The 19334-nt window shown below is 48.3% G+C and overlaps 1 protein-coding gene across 3 annotated transcripts in view; it reads right to left on the bottom strand.

Annotated features, from left to right (window-relative positions):
• The window catches only part of Pi3K92E (phosphatidylinositol 3-kinase 92E), a 137001-nt gene that overhangs the window by 78421 nt on the left and 39246 nt on the right, over nt 1-19334 (bottom strand). For all 3 annotated transcript variants that reach the window (XM_065454689.2, XM_065454690.2, XM_065454692.2), the window contains exon 4: nt 17273-17508. In XM_065454689.2, the coding sequence (XP_065310761.2) occupies nt 17273-17508 (236 nt within the window). The remainder of the gene's footprint in view (nt 1-17272; nt 17509-19334) is intronic.

Raw genomic sequence — 19334 nt, 5'->3', positions numbered from 1 at the left:
AGCGAGGCCGCTCGCTTCGCTTGCACGTTTGCCCTTCGCAACGACTGCGTCGAGTAAACCCATTGTATTTTATTACGGCCGACCTAAGTGTACAGTGTTAATTGTTTTGGCAAAAATAAGCAGTCGTCGACGAGCTCGGGCTGGATCGCAAGCGCCGTCGGCTGCAACGTCCGCCTAGCTATGCCTACTGGCCCTATCGCTTGCTTTAGCGGAGCCGTCAGTGGACAATGCGTCGTCGTGAAGTGTTCTGTCACTCACAGGGGCATAATTTTATCGACAGCGTTCGCGTAAAGCGAAGCAGTGTTGCGCAGAGTTGTTTATATTGCGTTTCTCGACGTGGATATGAACTCAAGCTGGGGAGCTGGATGTGGGCGGAGCTTACGCGCCGCTTATGCCGTAGCATGCAGCGCCGCACGTCGGATCGGACACCGAATCGTACCGCGTGTGTATGTATAGCTCGCTCATGGTTCGGCTGAAGTCCCCGTATATTCTTTATAAATAAGGAAGCCTACCTAGGCACTGTAAACCCAACGATTGGGGCCTAAATGCCTCTCCGCCTCCCACTACGGCTCCCTTTGAGTGACAAAGTCTGATCTCGAAGGCCGTGCTTTTGCAACCTGCATGCACCTGAAGAAATTGCGAATCTTGATTGCAACATCCGCTTACTCTTTATTACATATATACTTCCTTAAACTTCGTACCACAAAGTACAAAGTACGCACTTTTCGACCAAACAAATCTATTAAAGGACACTATCAAATGTTATTAGGAAAAAACACGCGATTTTTTCATTTAAGATACATTTTTCTAAAAAACCGCAGAGTGGCGCTACTGCAGTATTTGTTTGGTCGACACACCACGTTGGTTGTAGTGGATGCTCCTAGAAGTAAGGTGGTATTTGAGTTATATTTTAGAAGTGCCTAGACAAAACGTGCTCCTTGTCGTGTGCAGTAACCATCCCAAACCCTCCGCACTCGTGTAACGCCGTTAGTTCGCCGTGTGTTTCAAGCGATCCACCGGTGTCGTCAGTGAGTGCCCTAGTACAGCGCCCATCCGAGCTGCCTTTGTTCTGCCGAGCTGCCTGCCCGCGCTCTCGTGAAAAGTCTGGTACTGGGGCTTCGAATTCTAGTGTTTGAAATACTGTTGAAGGTTGTGCTTTTGTGGAGCTGGAGTTCATCGGAAGTTCTACAGTGCTTGCGCCAGAGAAACGTCGGTGCCTCTGTACCTGTTAGACGAAGGAGCGTTTGCCAAGTCTTGAAAGGTAAGCAAGTTTGGCGCTTGCGCGCATTCTTGAAGCTTATGATTTACGTAATGAGCGTTGTGTAACTAGCTAGAGCAAAGCGCTTTCGTATCGTATATTAGCCATGTTGCTGTGCACATTTAGCAAGCAATTTCACGAAAGCTTCCTCTGATGTTACAGCGTACTTGAATTCTGCTACCCGCCTTGATTGCTATGCCTGAATGGGCACACAATTATGAAAACACATTGAAAGTTGGTGTTCGTTCGGTAGTTTCCTGGCAAGAAGTTATTCGCTATATAGGCATTCCCGCAAATACAGTACATGTGTAATGTATACGTCGATGTATCATGGGCTTCGCGCGTTGACACACAATTGCTGTTTGACGCTTAAGCAGACAGAAGCTTGTATGAAGATTTTTGTATGTATATAGTTCGGTTTGGAGGTCCGCGTCGCGAGAACCTGTGTGTATTGTTTATGTTCTTGAGTGTCTTCGCGTATTTGTCTTCTATGTTACAGAGCGGATATAGGTCCATATTACAATAACGAGGTGCATTTTTAAGCTAGACATTTCAATCAGGCGCCGGCCTTTAAGAAAGACAGACCAACCAAATCTTAATAACGAGATGTCAGCTCTTGCAATAGTAGGTTACGGCAGTGCGTAATAATTTAAAGACTGCGATTTTGTAGCGATACTTACCCGTCGATTCTATACCACTCTTCTCGCCCACCGCTAACGGCCGGCAGCTGCAGTACGTAGCATGGGCCGGGGCGTCGGTCAGCCTACTAACGAATAGCGAAAAGGAATACCATCGCTACAAAATCGCGGTCTTTAAATTATTACGCAAATTTTGTGCACAATGAGATGTTATAAACACACCTTGCATGTACATCAAAAAAAGGTTTACAATAGAGATGACATATGCATAGGCACATATATGTGTCAGTAAAATACTCGAGCCTCTATCTGCCTACAGAAAAAGAAGTTATGTCTCCTCGAGGGCATGGCTGCTTGTACTAATGAACCTCTAAGGTTTTCTCTAATCCCTATTTTTGATATCTAAATGCTTATGTGGCATGTACAAACTGCTTGCATCAATTTCTCATTGGGATGAGCTGTCTAAAATTTAATTTTCAGTATCAATTGCAATAAGTAACTCCTTCCACCTGTCTTCTAATGACTAAAGCTCTATGCTTCTACCTTGACAAACCTTTTGTGAAATTAGTTTGATGAGGCCCAATACACAGGGCTTTCTAAATTGAAGGTATCAGCACCTAATAAAGACTATGCTAACTATGAAAATGCTGCTTGTGTATGTGGTTTATTCACTCTGTCAGACAAAATCGTTACACCCAAGTGCAGTCAGTAAACTGAAAACTGCATGTCTGCAAGGGGAAGTCAGAATTGTATTTGAAGACAATTGCATCTTGTTTCATAGTTCTCGAGCATTTGTGCGTCACTAATCGAGCACAGCTTGGCCCAATACTCGATGAGGCTTGAAGCTTTCAATGTCTGCTAATCACTAAAACAGCACCAGATCTCACTCCGTGTCAAGGGGTGGCACACATTTGCTTAGTTCTAGGCAGATGCATGTCTTTCTTTCGCATTGAAGTTCCCAATACTTTCTAGTCTTAGGTAAAAGTACACAGCTCAGTACAATGCATGTATGGTATACGTAAGGCTGCTTTGTTCTTTAAACCAAATCAACAAGAAGCAGCGACTTCCGTTTTTGCAAACCTTACCCTACTTCCTAACCATTCCTTGATCAAACGTGTATAAAATGAATCTGTGGTTGTTGTATTCTTTCACAGGCAGACGTCGGTGACGGTGTATACGTTGAAAAAGGCCTGCTGAAGAGGCTGTGCCTGGATGCTGACAATTCAGGCTTTCACTTCGCGGAGGGCCTCCTTAAAGCTCCTTTTTCAATAGAAGACGTTGAAGGGAGGTACTTCTTTGGGTGGCTGTCAAATGCCTTCCACAGAAGGATCCGTTGGATTCCAAGAAGGTCAACATCATAGTAGGTATGTGTGTCACAAGGAAGCATCTTAATATTCTTTGTGCAGTTTTCAACAAAACTCCTTTCATGGCAATTTCAGTGCTATCTTAGGGTATACTCCTTTCTTTCCTGCTAAAATAGCTATTAACCTGATTATAATAACATATTATAATGCAAGCTTTGCCACCATAACTAGAAAATTGTCCTTACTGTCGGCATATGTATTTATGTGATAGAGGTCCTGGTCATATGAATACACTGATAATATAATATCCTGTCTTGTGGAAAGCTAACATGTTTAGTAACAAGCTCACTTTGACAATGTCTGCCTGCACAGCAAAGGCATTTTCTAATCTTGCTGTAAAACGTCCGTAATGCCTGTTCTACTGCTTACATGTTGCTTGTATCATTTCGTGGTTCTGAAGTGCAACACAAAAGTCAACTCTTCTATGTACCTGTGCCCAAGCAAAGCTGCAGCACAGTTATGACTGGCACCTTGCCTTTCCTAAGATAATTCACACATGAAACTTCCATGTACTGGTCACAATACGAATATCGAAGTTCATTAAACTGAAGTTGATTTACAGCTTTTCTTTGTAGATGACAATTGGTATGATAGAGTTTGTGTCGTGCATCTGTTGGTGTTATGCACATCCATCACGCTCCCAGCTTTAATGCTCTAATTCAGTCATTTCATGCATTTTTAGGACTTTGCACAAAAAAGGTGGAGATGTTTAGAGCTCATAGGGTTGCAAGCTTGTCTCTTGTGCACTTCCTTTTTAAGAAACAGATGCATGTTGTGTTGCAATGTCATTGTAGCAAAACTAATATATTGACTTTTTTCTTCTCTTTTCTAGACTACACAACGCAACATTTCAGCCTACTTCCAGGGCAGCTGGAGAACTAGTCCTCCTTACTAGCCCGGGGATATTAAATGGATGTGTTCAAGCACAAATGGAAACCTGTCTTCTTCTGTTGCATGCCACACCTTGCCACCTTGCCACATGCCACACTTGGCAATCACTATTCGCCACAGACAGATAGTTGACAGGATGTTACTAGCAAGTCGTTAAGATATATAAAGGTGGTTAATAAATAGTCGCTGCACAGTTTTTAGGAAGCAAATAAAAATTTTATTCAGAGATAATCAAAGCTTATTTTTGCAATATATAATTGCAAAAGTAATTACCTCTGAATAAACTTTTTATGTACTTCCTAAAAACTGTGAAGCGACTATCTATTAACCACCTTTATACATCCTAACGACTTCCTAGTAACATCCTGTCAACTATCTGTGGCGAATAATCGACAGGATGTTACTAGCAAGTTGTTAGGATGTATAAAGGTGGTCAATAAATAGTCGCATCACAGTTGACACTTTCTAACGACATAGGATAATAAGCAGTCGGTAGGAATTCTATCGACATTTTATATCTACACTTTCAATTCCATATCGGTGGCCAATAGTCGGTAGGAGGTTACTAGGAAGTTGTTACGGAGTCTAAAGACGGTTTATAGAATGTCGATAGGTTCTAGTAACATTTGTCTAAAGACGGTTTATAAAATGTTACTAAAAATTTTTGTAGGGGGGGGGGGCAGCGCTTAAACAACTAAATGTGTTCTCTATAAGGAATAATATGGGCAGCATTTTTTACAAGAACTGTATTGTTCGGGCTGTTACAATATATCGCGCCCAGAGGGAATACGTAAAGAAATGCCAATGTTTGTCCACGCAAAGCCATGCCGGAAACGCCATGCAAAGAGAGGCCCTGGGGTGGTGCCCCGCAACTACTGTAGGGCACGGCTTGCTGGAACCTTGATTCACATATATCGAGCGACACCGCGAATGTCTCTCGGTATCATGCTTACTCAGCAGAGACGACCTAAGAAAAATGATGAGATTCACTAGGCAACCACAAAGTGGCACGTGTCTAATCATTCACAGCACACATGAACAACGCTTGTCGATCACTCTCATTTCACTCGTCGGGGAAGCTCAGTGGCTACGCCCTGACTTGTTGAGCACAAAGTCACCTGTTCAGTTCCAGCCGCGGCATTCCAATAGACGTGGAATGCAAACAACATTCGTTTTGCGTGAATTGGCTATACGTTAAGAAATCTCAGGTGGTTAAAATTAAGACAGAGTACCTCACCATGATACTTCTCTTTGTCAAATCGTCGGTCTGACAAACAGAGAGAGAAAACATTTATTTGGACCATCGAGGTCGTTGCTCTTGAGGTCGAGTGGGTGGTGTCCTCATTCCTGGACCCCATTGGCCATGGCTGCTCGACATACTTGCTGTACGAGAGCTTCTTGTCCCACCAAGGTATCGCCGGTCAGCTGTACCTCCCACCGTTCAAATGACGTGCTGGGCGTCCTTAAGCGTTTAGGTTTCCCCCTCACCCCCACGAAATGTGAAAGAGTGTAGGCCGTGTGTCGCCGCACCAGGCGTAGATGCCGCGATTTGTTTGTGAGTACATCTTGCCGTATCTGTCTAGGTTTGGGAATGTGTTTGTCTGAATAAGTCTGAGCGCTAGTGCCTGTTCAGTGTTGAGCTTTCCGTGAGGGGGAGGATAAATCCTGTGGTTCAGTCACTGGATCTCGAGTCGGTCGCAGTAATTGGATGGCAGGGGCACGAAGGTAAAGGGTGGGGATCGATGAGACGTTTGGTCTTGCCCCTCTCGGTTCATTAGCGCTTGAGCTAAGGTGTTCGCCCTTTCGTTGCCCTTCTGGCATCCACGTGATTTGACGGGATTCTTGCAACCTCAGGCCTATAATCTAAGCCGCGAGCAGCGGTGTTCGTCCGTTGGTAATTATACGGCAGGCCTGTTGCGAGTCGGTAACGACATGAACTTCCCAGCCTACCCTGTCTTGTTGCTTCATTACTAGCACTGCGGCTATGGTCCAGCCGCAGCTGAGGTCTCCGTCCTGACGGAGGACGCGAGGGTCAAGTAGTTGTTTCTCCCATTCACGGCGGATATCACGAAGGGGCCCCCTACAATGTACGCCGCCACGTCCACGTTGGTTACGTACGGATCACCCTTGCATTGTTGGCGCTGTCTGTCGATGCGAGCATTGCGTCGTCCTTCATGGAGTTCATGACTCATGTGCTTCGGTATCGGGTTCGCCTTGATCTTGCCTCTGACCTCGGGCGGGAGTGATCGTTGCCCATCGAGGGCACGGAGCTCCGCAGTCGTTCCATTCCGGCGGATGGTGGCTCTGCCCGCCGCCATATTTTGTAAGTCTGGCTTACTGCGAAGCCATAATCGCGTCTGACAGCTCAGCGAAGGTGTTGCGGATCTCGAGGGCCACTAACTCCTCGTTTCAGGTGGTGACAGGCGGACCCAGGGCCGTTTTGTACGCGCCTCTGATGCTGGCATCGAGTTGTTCTTGGTCGCGTTTGTTTAGCGAGTGGTAGTGATGCAGCATGCTATACGTTACTGTGCTGATCACCAGAGCCTGGACGAGGGGAAGCATGTCCTCTCTCGCATGCCCTTGCGGCTTCTTGTTATCCGTTTGATAATTCGTGAGCTCTGGTTGGTGGCGGACCTTAGGGTCTGGATGGTGTGGGAGGCTTTCAGGTTGCTCTGGATCCAAAAACCCACAATCCTAGTCTTATTGCTTTCCGTGATCTTCTGTCCCTCCAGACAGAGGTCGATAGGACCGGGGGACTTGCAGATTCCTCCTCCGTGCACCCGGATCACCTCAGACTTATCGGGTGCGCAACGCATCCCGCTCACTGCCGCAAATCTCTCCGCGGCCGTCGCGGCCTCCTAAAAGGTCGCCTCTTTCGCGCGAGGGAATCCTTGGTGGCCCAGAGTGTGATGTCCTCGTACAGGGCGTAACCTAGGTCCGGGGTCTTCCGCAGCTCCTTGGTCAGTGCAAGCATAGCGACGTTGAAGAGAATCGGGGAGACTATCGCAACATGCAGCGTTCTTTTGTTTGGTACATTGATCGTCTCCGATCGAGTCTGGCCTATTCCGATGGTTGCCGTCCAGCCCGTCAGGAACGATTTGACGTAATTAAAGATGCGGTCCCCGCAGCTGATGTTCAGTCCTTTGCGAATGGCCTCGTGAGAGATGTTATCCAAGACCCCTTTCAGGTCAAGTGCGAGCAGGAGGTGTTCTCCTCCCTTCGGGATGCCCTTGAGAACTTCTTCCCTTAGTATTAGGGAGGCATCTTGGGCAGAAAGTCCAGGCCTGAAGGCAAGCATGGTGTGCGGGAAGAAGTCACTGTCCTCTACGTAGTGTTGGAGGCGGGTTTCAATGACCCTCTATTACAGCTTGCCGAGGCACAAAGTCAGCAAGATGGGACCGCAGGGCGTCAATCAAGAGCTTCTTGCGGGGTTTGCGAATGGTCACGATTTCCACGCGTTTCCACTCGTTCAGTACGTGTCCCTTGGTTCCTCGTTTAGGTATTCGGTCAAGTCCAGGATGTGCATTGGGCTGAGGTTTCTAAACATGGAATTGGTGATTTTGTCAACCCCGGGAGCAGTGTTGCGCCGTGAGGCTCGTGCCGCGGCGTAAACCTCTTCCTCCGAAATCGGAGCATCCAGTTTTGGTCTTGGTTCTCCTTCGCATTTTAGGAGACAGGGTCGTATGGAGTCGCTACCCAGGTATCTGCTTTTAAGGTGTCAATCAGATCCTGGCCGCTCGCGGAGAACTTGTGTGCGATTCCTAGAAGCGTCCGACTGGTTGTCGATTTCGCCTTGTCGAGCTCGATCAGGCAACGTAGGATGTCGCACGTCTGCGCTGTACTCAGGGTACCCTTGAGCCAGGTGCAAAACTGTACCCAATTTTGCTGTCAGCTCGGTCGCGTAATTTCTTGTTATAGCTCGATTCGCAGACGTAGTTTCCGGTGCGGATTCGTATGCGGATTCGCAGACGTAGAAGCCGGCGGTCGACTTCTGGCGTCTAGACCGTGCGCTGAATGGTTTTGGTGGTTTGTAGGTAGGCCTCCCGGAGGTGCGGCCTCTTTTCCGCTATGTCTGTTACACAGTCCTCTAGCGGCAGGAGGGGGGGTACTGCCTGTACGCCTCCCAATCCATGAGCCTAATTTCGCCAATTGTTCTCTTGAGTTCACCTGCCATCCGGATAAACGGGCATCCCTGGGGCGGCCTCCACGGCCTCTTCCACCGCATGGCCTCCCACGAAGGGATACCTCGTTGCTTCTGCGACTACGGGTTAGCTGCTACTGGAGGGCAGCCCACCGGCACCACCTCGGGAAAGCCACCTCGCCAGCCTGTGCCACCTGCGGTGACCCAGAGACTCTGGAGCACCTTCTGCTGGCCTGCCCTGCTCACCTGCAGCATCGGGGCCGACTTCTGCAGAAGTTCTCCCGCCTGGGGCTCCCATGTTCACGACAGGAAGGCATCCTCTTCCCCAGTCGTAATCAGCTAGCAGCCTTCCTAAGTGTCGTCGGGTACCTCGACTCGTCGGGGCTCTCGGCGAGACTAGGAAATTTCTTCAAAGACGAATAGCCTAACGGCAATTCACCACCTAGGGCCTCCTGATCCGCCTCAGCTTCGCTTTTGCTGGGCCACATCCTATGGTCTATCACCAATCCACTCCTCCCGTCGAAGCCACTGGACCTTCCCGGCCGGGCTGCTCCGCTGCTGCCATGACGAATCTCTACCTTTCTCCCTCCTTCTATTTCCTTCGATCCCATAGCCATCCTCCTGCTGGCGCTGAGCCGTACACCCGCAAGGGTTGCAGAAGATAGTGCCAGCCTTTCCTCCTTTCCCCACAACAACCACTTCTCTTGAGTTTCGGGGTGGATACCGAGATGCTGAGAATGTAGTGATCGCTCCCCAGTGTTTCGCCCAGGTGCGTCCATGAATATTCCCTTTCGTTTTTGACAACTTATAGGTCCGGAAACGTGTCTCGACTTACACTGTTGCTTACTCGGTTTGGTTGGAGCAAATAGGTTACCAATTCGAGGCCCGTTTGGTCAACCGCATCGAGGAGCGACCTCCCCTTTTGTGTGTCTTGTTGGTAGCCCCAAGTCGTGTGTCTAGCGTTCATGTCTACCACCACTACCAGCTGGTTGCAGCCAGCGGCTCTCGCGCTGTCGTAAATGATGTGGAAGTCGTCCTTTTGAGCCCTCGGCGGACTGTACAAATTCAGTATGAAAGTTCTATGTCTACTCCTCTTCTACGGGATGACTTCCATTAGCACATGATTAATGTCGTAATGTTGATAATGTTATCCAACGGCCGTCACTGTTTTGTGAACTAATACCGCGACCTTCAGTGATCCCGCTTGTTTATTTACGTAGTAACTCCGAAGCTTGATCGGCTGGTTCCTGACATCTTGAAGGCAGATGACTTCGGGGGAGGGTGGGGAGGGTATGGGTGATTTTAGATGAAGAGTTGGAGTGAACATGCTTTATTGTATAAAGAGCGACAATTCCACTGCCTGATCTCGAGGTGTTCGCTGTGTGTGACGTTCACCATTACTGACGTACATTCCACCACCGTCGCAGTTGTCGGCATCCCTGACGTCACCCGTGTTGTTTATGCACCTGTACACCTTGAGGCATGGGTTGCTGCTCTTGTCATCAACCCGCTTGCGCGAGCCAAACTCAACCTTGCGTAATCTTCTTTCAAGGTCTTTATAGATTGGTGCGTTCTCCTTGACATCATTGTTTAATTCGCCCATCTGGTAAACCATATGTTGTATAGTAGCATAAATGATTTCCAGGGTGACTACACTTGACTGGCATGCCGCTGCCGAGACCGCCCCGGGAAGCGAGAAGGGCGTAGTGAGTCATGAGGGGGGAGGAATGGAAATGGCGGGCTGGTGGCCTATCGTACCGCTTTGCGGCCCTGCCTGTGTGTTGTTGTTCGTTTTGCCTAAGAACGCTTCTAAGCGTTGCACGGGTTGATTTAGGCCGTTAACCTGAGTTTTGAGTTCTTTACTTTCTTCCCTGATGCACGTACATTCTTGGGAGCATTTACAATTGTCACCGGAATTTTGAGCGGAGGAGGTACTAGACTGACTCCGACTCACCTTATTGTTGTTGGCTTGGTTCTTCTTGCCAGATTGGTGCCTCTGCTTCGACGTGGATGACGAGGTAGAAGGCTGCCGCTGCCCTTGCTTCTGTCCTGGCTTCGGCCGCTCCGAGCGGAATCGGAACCTGGACCTGGACTGGGACCGAGATCGGGACCGGGATCGGGACCTTGACCTGGACTGAGACCGGGACCTTGAACGGCTCGCCGAGGACTCCGAGCTGAACCACCGCAGGCGAGTTCGCCTTGGCCTTCCTCCATCATTGTCGTCGTCTATCTTCCTGCTTCCGGGCGGTGGGTGCTTTTTGGTGGTGGGGCTGTTGCTTTTGAGCCTTTGCTTGCACTCGCAAGACCCCTTGGCGTGGGCTTCACTGCCGACGGCGCACTTGAGCATGCACTCGTGGTCGTCCGTCGCGTTGCGCGTCCTGCAAGCGATACAGATCTTCATGTTCGGGGCAGGACAAACGTCCGATCGGTGTCCCATGCGCTGGTACACGTAGCAGATTTGTTTTGTGGGCTTGTAGGGGTGGCACTCAGTCTCCCCTCCGTTGTAGTAGACGTATCGTGGAACTACGTGAGAGCTGAATGTGATCACGGCCGTCTCGGTCTTTCCCAGCATGCGTACCTGCAAGATTTCCACGCCTTGGGTCCTCACCCTTAAGCGAGTCATAAGCTCCTCGGGAGGGGTATCTGGGTCGATTCCATGAATGACGCCCGGGCCACTCCGTTCAGTGCCGCAACGTAAGAGTTGACTCCGTAAAGGTTGCTGCCTACCACAATCCGCGTGATCTTGCGCGCTATATCCGCGACTTCCTGACCCGGGGTGCTACCCATGATTATGTTGGAACCGGGTCTCAAGCGTACAAGGGAACACGAATCGTTAACTTTCCCTCCGCAGGCGGCCGAGACGGCTTTCGAGATTAGGTGGTTGGTGAAGGCCTTTATTGGGTCGATTGATGATTTTGAAGTCGCTACGTGGCAGGGGGAGGAGGGGGGTCGTCGACTTTTCTTAAAAGAAGGCTTCTTTGATACCCCAGCGCTCGCAGCTGCGTAGGATGTTCATGATGACGCGGTGTCGGAGGAGGGTGATAGCGGAGAGATCACCCTGCCTACAACGCGTACTTCCTCGCCTCTGGCGAGTTTCTTCATCGATCTGCGCTTGATGTGTAAAGACCAATTGGAATACGGGCATTGCGATGGCGTCCCTTGCAAAAGGTCCTCGTCCATAATGGCAAAGTTGCCATGGCGATCTTCCGAGATGTTTTGGAAGTCGTTCTGATACATAAAACTCCAGAAATAAAATAAATTCTCATTTTGTTGAATATCACACCACGCGTCTTCTGCCGGCCGTGATGATGATGATCATGATGACGTTAGCTTTCGCCTTTGCATGGGAAAAACAAATTGGCATTGGGCCGAGGAGAGGCGCCGCTACGCTGCAGGCAACATATCAAGCGTGACCTGGCCTCTGAGAATTCAGAAGTACGGTTGTTTCGGCTAGTTGGTTAGATACATCAATAGGGGTCATATATCGCTGGAAGACAAGAGCGAGACAACACGACCAGCACGGATGAAAGTGCGCGTGCGCTCCATATACGTCAGCAAAATAATCTCAATTCACTCACCCTCAATTATCAGTATTATATTTAAGATATGCCCTCTCTCGCACCCATATTCGTGTGCACCAACGCTCACCGATATTTACGTAAGGCTCTCTTACTCACCGTCACTGGCATTCGCCCGCCTTCACACTCATGCCCCGTTGTACTAGCCTGCACTCGTTCACGCTCATTCTCGTGGCCGCGCACGTATACAGGCACTCAGTAGTGTTGGTGCTGCCGTCCACTTGCACTGACCGGTTTACTCTCATTCTTGGCTGTTAAAGGGGCCCCGAAACACTTTTTATCGAAGTGGTGAAATGCATTTGAAGTTAAAATGGCCAATTTCCGAAATACTATGCCACAAAAAGTTCTTCAATGCATTCAGCAAACGTGGAGTTATTGGTAATCAAACAGAGGGTTCGCGGTGCTTCCGCTCCTTCAATGATTTGCACTGAGAAGGCTGAGCGGTGTGTGCCCAAAAGGCTCCGCCTCCTCAACGTCAGCGGGGCGTGCCGTTCAAATTTGATTTTCGATGCTTACGTAGGCGCCACTACATCCAATTTGGCGCTTGCGGCGCAACAAACGTAAAGCCCCTTGATTTTAACCAAACGTTACGTCCCTTGATAATTCGAAACTACCGTCACTCTTTTAACTCTGCCGCCACCGCGCGTCCTGCTATCCTCCTCCTCGCCTCTTGCGCGTCCCCCTCTCCCCCCGCGGCAACCAGTTTTGCCCCCGTTTTTCTGCACAACGATTGGTCTCCCTGCCCTTGCCCTTGGAAACGCGCGCATCTTGCGTTTTGCTTGTCTCTTTCTTTTTCGTCCGCGCCATTTTTCTCCTCAGCTCGGCTAGCTCGGCGCTTTAGCTCGGTGTAGCGAACGTTGTACGCTGTCTTTCCTGCTCCCTGTGCTAGCGCTATTCCGTGCTGTTGCGCATATAACTGCAGCAAGAAGCTTGAAGATGGTTATGCAATATTTGCGATGCCACATCAAAAAGCGTGACGGCTTGCACAGGAAGCAGTGGCTGCATAACATTGGCCGAAAGAACTTTGTTCCGGCAAAGAGCAATGTTGTTTCCGAGGTGAGGCGTCTTTCTTATTGCTCGTATCAAAGCACTCCCTCATGCTGCATTTTCTTAGTTCTCCCGGCCTGCTCACCAGCGTTTTTGCTGCGGCAGTTTGTACGTTGCATAAAAAGGTGGTTGTCCTCATTATGCTTAATATTGCGGTGGGTCTCCATTACCTCGCACGACGCCAACTCTTGTTATTCAGCCGGGAATGCAGCTCTGTAGGTTGTTTCCCTCTGTGAAGAATTCTGAGCGATGATGCAGGCTCTCGATGGCACTTTTCGTTATTATTAGGACAGGTTGCGTGTGTTACCTAAATCGTAATCGGCTTGTAGAGGAGCTATTATTTTCAGTTTCCGTCGAAGTGTGCATCAATCATACAATTAATGCAGGCCGCGAAGAAAATAGCGGCGATTATACCCGTGCTATTGCAGGTGATGAGCGCTAGCTAGTCCACATTGCGTTTTTTTATGTTTTAAGGCGAAACTTTCTAGATCTCTGTATGAAGGTCGCGTTGTGAACAGAAAAAATCACGCGCGCAGGGTCAGAAACGACCCAAAGCATGCCCAGCCATGTATGAAAGATTAATGATTGGCCGAGATAATTAATCATTCATTAGTGATTGAATTAAGGCGGATTTTGGAGGATTAAGGTTGATTAGGGTGTATTAAAGTGGATTAATGTGGATTAACATGCATGAACCAGGATTAAGGGGGATTAAGGGGTATGAAGGAATCATAAGGTGAATTAAAGAGATTAAGGGTGCATTAGGGTAATAAAGGAGGATTCAGGTGCATGATCAATGATTAAGGCGTGTTAAAAAGAATTAAGGCGGATGAAAGGATTAAGGTGGATTAGGATGGATTAAGGTGAATTAGGGTGATGCAGAAATAAGACCGATAAGGGTGGATTAAGGAGGATTAATGTGGAGGAGGGTGGCAGAAAGGTGATGGAGGTGGATTAAGGTGAATTACAGTAGGCTTTACAAGACTTTCGCATTAGGTATCACCTTAGGTATCACCTAAGACACCTCATCAGACACCTTAGGTATCACCTAAGGTGTCCTTAGGTGATACCTAAGGACACCTTGGACTTTTGGAATTTGCTTTAAACTGCACTTCCACGCACACATGAGTGGGCGACGATTATTATTTGGTTTTCTCATGGTTACAGGAAATGTGCAGGGGGTGTTCACATGATCGCGCACGCTTGCTATTGATATTGACATCTAGGCGGAGGCCGGGAATCTTCGCTTTAATAGCGAATATTTAAAAACACCTTTCTGCGATTTTGTTCTGCAGGGAAACTTTTTCCATTGATTTAACACAAGCCAAAATCATTGCATCAATGCGCTTTGATTATGACGGTTGAGCAATCAATCGTGATTGTGGCCATGAAGTAGTAACGCAAGAAATATTCTGCACGCAATAATGTTGGGCACCGCAACGTATTTCATCCTATTCCACCGTAATCGACCTTCATCCTCCTTCATCCGCCTTAATCCGCGCTAATCCTCCTTAATGCACCTTCATCAACCTTCATTTTCCTTAACACACCTTATTCCTCCTTAATAACCTTAACGTATATTAATACAATCACTAATCAATCATTAATTACGTTTGCCAGTGAGTAATAATCTCTTATGCACGTGTGGACATGCTTTGCTGCGCTTCCGGCGTTCCTCAGGTCACATGATATCTTGAATACCTCACAACGCGACCTTGAAGCAGAGATCTAAGGCTTTGGCTTAAAAGCCACACGCAGAGGGATGTGCGACAAGCAATACTAGTTCAGACGCACAAAACAAGTAAAGCAGCTCATCATGTTGCAGAAAACTTTTCTGCAGTTCAGCGCTGCCGCGCCCCGCGTCTTCTGCAACGCCAATCACAACTTTGCCTCTGAAGTTACGTCGGACAGTCTTTTTCGCACCTGCGGCGCTGGTGCTGAGTCGGTCATTGTCACCGGCGGCCTTTCAGCCACTTGCGTTCAACCGCGGTTGCTAAGCCGCTCTGCCTTCTAGATTTTTAATATATGCGGCCCGGGCTCTACTGCGGTCGCTACTGCTTCCATAGAAACATCCGTGATGTTAATTATAAGGTAGATGCCGTAAGGCGCGACAAAGCTATGATCTGCCACGACTTACTTAGCACAAACACCGCAGGTGCGAGACAGTCTGCCCAACACAGCGGTCGCCAATTCGGGCGTCAATGCCGCTGGTTCACCTATTTTACTGCGCCAGTAGCCAGCGTCCGAGCTTAAACTCGACCCCTCCCCGCAATGCCGGCACGCCTACAACACACGCTAAAAAACTTCCTCGTAGTGCCTAGGCAGAGTCATATATTCGAGGAACAAACGCCCCAGATTTTCTCCCTCGCGCCCACTCTTACTCGCGCCTGCGCACGAACGGCTGGCAAACCCTCAAATGAACGTCTCGTGCTACGTGGTACCGACTGGATATTTTCTCCTGCACCAGCTTGACCGACCGACAGTAGCCACGTCCTACCTGCACCTTTTGAAGCCTCATGAATAGCTCATTACGAAGCTATTACGTCTCCCAAGGCGTCTAGCCAGGAGCGGCCAGGAGTGAGCGCGCACTGGCAAGCGCGCGTGCGGTCTCACCTTAAGCATCGCGTGGTTTGAGGCTAGTCGAGTGTTCAAACCTAATCGAAATTAGTGAAGCCCGAAAGCTACGACACTGAAAAGCAGGATGTCCATAGTATAATTCCTATGCAGGCGGCTGCTTCTGAGCGTGAGCAGGCAATAGTCGCCTTCTTCCGGAAGTACGTAGTTCTTATCGAAATTCGAAAGCAGATTTTCGCTTACTGTTTACTAAACTGCGTCAGTAAACACACGCAGTAACAGAAGAAAGAAGCGCACTGATCCACATATCCTTCGTGATTGATGTCAGCTATTGGTCAATAGCAGCGGCGTGTGGGAATCTACTATATCACGAAAGAGTGTACTCAGAAAAGAGTGAGGAGCAGGCTTTTGCTGAAAAAAAAAGCGTTTAAGAGAAAGGTAACTTCGCGCTCCGCTTGCGAGATCCAACGGCTGCAAAAATTGGCTGTGATTTTCGCAGCGACGTATGCTGTCCGCAGGCTGTGTTTTTTCACCAAGGGCGAAGACCCCTTTAGATGACTATCTGCATGCGCGCGTGAACGCATAAGTGAGTATGCAGAGCTACAGTGCGCTATCAAGCCTTAGGGCCGTACCTCAGCCGCAGCGAAAACATTGACCTAAGTTTAGTTAAGAAAGGGTTGTGGTAAATTAGGAGGAGAAGGGCGGGTGAGGTGTTGCTCTCAGCCTTGCGTTGGGGTTAATTGCAGTTTCATTTTTATTGCTATAAAACTTAGGCACTCCGTCACCTTTTACATTAACGCAAGACATTTTCGCCTCTTCAAAATGGAAATGGTTCAAAGGTAAGTGGTCCTAATAAACATGATCCGTAGGCAGAATTTTCCATATCCATGGGAGCAATCAGAAATAACAATTATTTTTTTTCGAATGGCCTTGCCTGAATTTCAACTCCCAGATGCTGTCGCATTCGTTACTTCACCAGTCCTCCATGGTGACCTTCTTTACTCTCCGAATGAAGAAGACTTCTGGGCTTCTTTGTGAAACAAAGACGTAGCCATAATGTCAACGCTAGTTTATAGGAGTTCTGGCATTGATAGGCTTATTGAAGGCACCTTTGTGCTCCCTGAGGACGTCTGGTTTGTGCGAGCGCCTTTGATTCCGTAGTGCTGTCCGTGCAAATCTTCCCCCTCTCTATATTTCTTCTTTCTATTCCCCTTCTTCCATCCCCCAGCATTAGGTAGCCAACCGGACTCTGGATTGGTTATTATTCCTGCCTTGTTTTGTATCTCTCCTTTTCTTGCGCGGCAGCGATTAACAGACTTAGCTGGGCTATAACGTTTCTGGCTTGATGGAACATGGTTACAATGGCGCGTTTCGAGGACAGGACTCAGAAAGAGTGCGACTGCCCAATATGCATTCTTTCTGTGTCCTGTCCTCAAAACGCATCGTTATAAACATGTTTCATTTTGCAGGGCAACTGTGGTGACCCTATGATCAAAAGCTTTTGATCACTTCCTAACTTTGCGAACGTAGATACCACTGCGCCTGGGAACCAACCTCTCTGCCAGTTTTATTTTCCTGGAATTCCGCGATATCCCTTCTTACTACGAGCAGCACAATTTCGAGTAAAGAGGGAGGGGGTATAAAAAATGGAATTTTGAAGGAGCGATGATGTGTACAATTGGATCGGCGTTGTACCCACTGATGGCCTGACTGCCCCTTTCCGGCAGTAACAGAAACGTAACGTTTAAAAAAAGGAAGTAACAGCGCTTTGCGGATCTCACCCCTCTCTCGAGCAGGATGTGCGCGTCGAACGCGGTGTCCTCGGACACCCTGTCGGCCATGTGGGGTGGCGGAAAACGCGACGAGCACCGGTCGACGCGCGCCGGGTACCGGTACTTGATCTGTTCGAGCGGAGGCCACTCGGCGCGCTGGTCGGCGATGCCGCTGCAGAAGGAGCGCATCTTGCGCCGGAACTCGTTCACCTCGGGACACTGCAGGGCCTCGAAGCTGTTGACGCCTGTGGAAGAGAGAGGGTTAAAGACGTCGGCCTGAGGTATAGGGGTCGTTGAACCTGCTGCTCTGTTCAGAGAGACATGACTGCAAGAAACGGTAACTCGGATATATAGGATGCGACTATGTGTACATCGGTGACCGAAGCGCCCTCTCGCAGCGCTGAACCTAACTATGCGCAGGATGAAACCGTGAAGCTTGAAGAACTGTGAGCTTGCCCGCGCAACTTCATAGAAAGAAGTGGTCTTGGCAGGACGAAATGCAAGATCGGTGTAATACGTAGAACAGACAACCAGTCGTCTATTAGCGTGACGGAATATATACAGAAGTAGTAGAAATGGGTACTCGCATGGCAGTGATCATGTCATGCGATTCACCGTTTCAACCGGTATGACGAGGGAAACGGAAGTTTTGTGAAAGACAGCTCTCTAATTCACAGAACTTCATTAAGTTTCGATGATCGTGGTGACAACGATGACTGTGAGCGCGAAAAGCTGAAGAAATCACGGCAATGCGGGTTTCGCACCACTCACTCGGTAGCCTCTTGTCATTTCGTACACTTCCCAGCTTTCCCTGCACTATAACGCGATATGAATAAGTATCTTGCAGAGAGGGAGCCTCTATCTGTTTGCCTTTTTTCGATGCTTGATCGTATTTTTTTTTATTATTGCCAGATCGATTACACAAAAACTGCGGTGAAGATTGGCACGCTATTACGACGATATATTGTGTTTCAGCGAATACTTTCAAATATACTTAAAAATAGGCTCTTCGATAAAAAAAGAAAGCCTCTTTAGAAGGAAACTGCTATCTGCGGCGGACGCCAGGAGCTATCAAGGGCGAGCTAATTAGTTATCTTATTAATTAAGCTTCACTAATTCACTGCATAAGTAGCGAAATTTGGTGGCTATTGTCAATCGTCAGTTTGTAGCCCCGGAGAAGACGATGTCATATCCGTTACTAAAACAAATAAAAAGTCGTTGTCTAAAGCCCTGCAGCGCGAGGAAGACTGACGTTTTTTTTCTTTTTTTTTCTCTCTCAAAAACGAAACTCGGCGCTTGAGGAGCGCCGGAAGTCTCGAGCAAACGCAACGTCCGCTGGTGACGTGATGCACCGACTGTGGCGGCCAATTCGAAATGTACGTGCTATTTTCCCTAGCTAGGAAGCTTCGACGCTCAGCACAGGGAACAGCCAGCGTTATCTATTGCTTACTTACTCGGCGGAAGGCGCAGGCCGGTCATCGCCAACTACGCAGCTGTAGATTTTAAGATCCTATTAAGCTCTGGTCTGGCGCTCTGTGAGTGCAGTTGCCTCCGGAAGCAGTCCTTTAATTTCCATTCCCATTACGCTAGCTTCGTTAAAAGATAAAGCCACGTTTTTGTGACAGTGCAGAGTTTTTTTTTTTAGCCATGCCGGTATCTTGACATGCAACTATCAGCAGTTATTTTTACGTTGTATGGGCTTGACGGCTACAATAGACGACGGATAGGTAGCTGAAAACTTCTTGGCATTGTAGCGCGACGTTGTTTCGTACTAGCTGCCATCCCATTTTTTGCAAGTACTGGCTCAGGATTAGGAAATCTTGACTTCATACTATGCTTAGCAGCTTTGAGTCATGTAACAAACATCAATGAACAAAAATGGTTTATTTCAATCTTTCTATTGATTGTAGGCCTATTTGGGCACCCCATGAGAGTAATATCATTTTGGACGACAAAACAGAATATGTACATGTTGTGCTCAAATAGCTATCCGCCCATTGCGATGGACAGACGAACGCGCGCTTTCATGGAGTTCAAACAGCATAAAAGAATCTGTCTGGAAAAGTTCTCG

This window comes from Dermacentor albipictus, chromosome 2 (assembly GCF_038994185.2).
Source record: "Dermacentor albipictus isolate Rhodes 1998 colony chromosome 2, USDA_Dalb.pri_finalv2, whole genome shotgun sequence".
Taxonomy (NCBI): domain Eukaryota; kingdom Metazoa; phylum Arthropoda; class Arachnida; order Ixodida; family Ixodidae; genus Dermacentor; species Dermacentor albipictus.
This window is presented reverse-complemented; position numbering and strand designations above follow the sequence as displayed.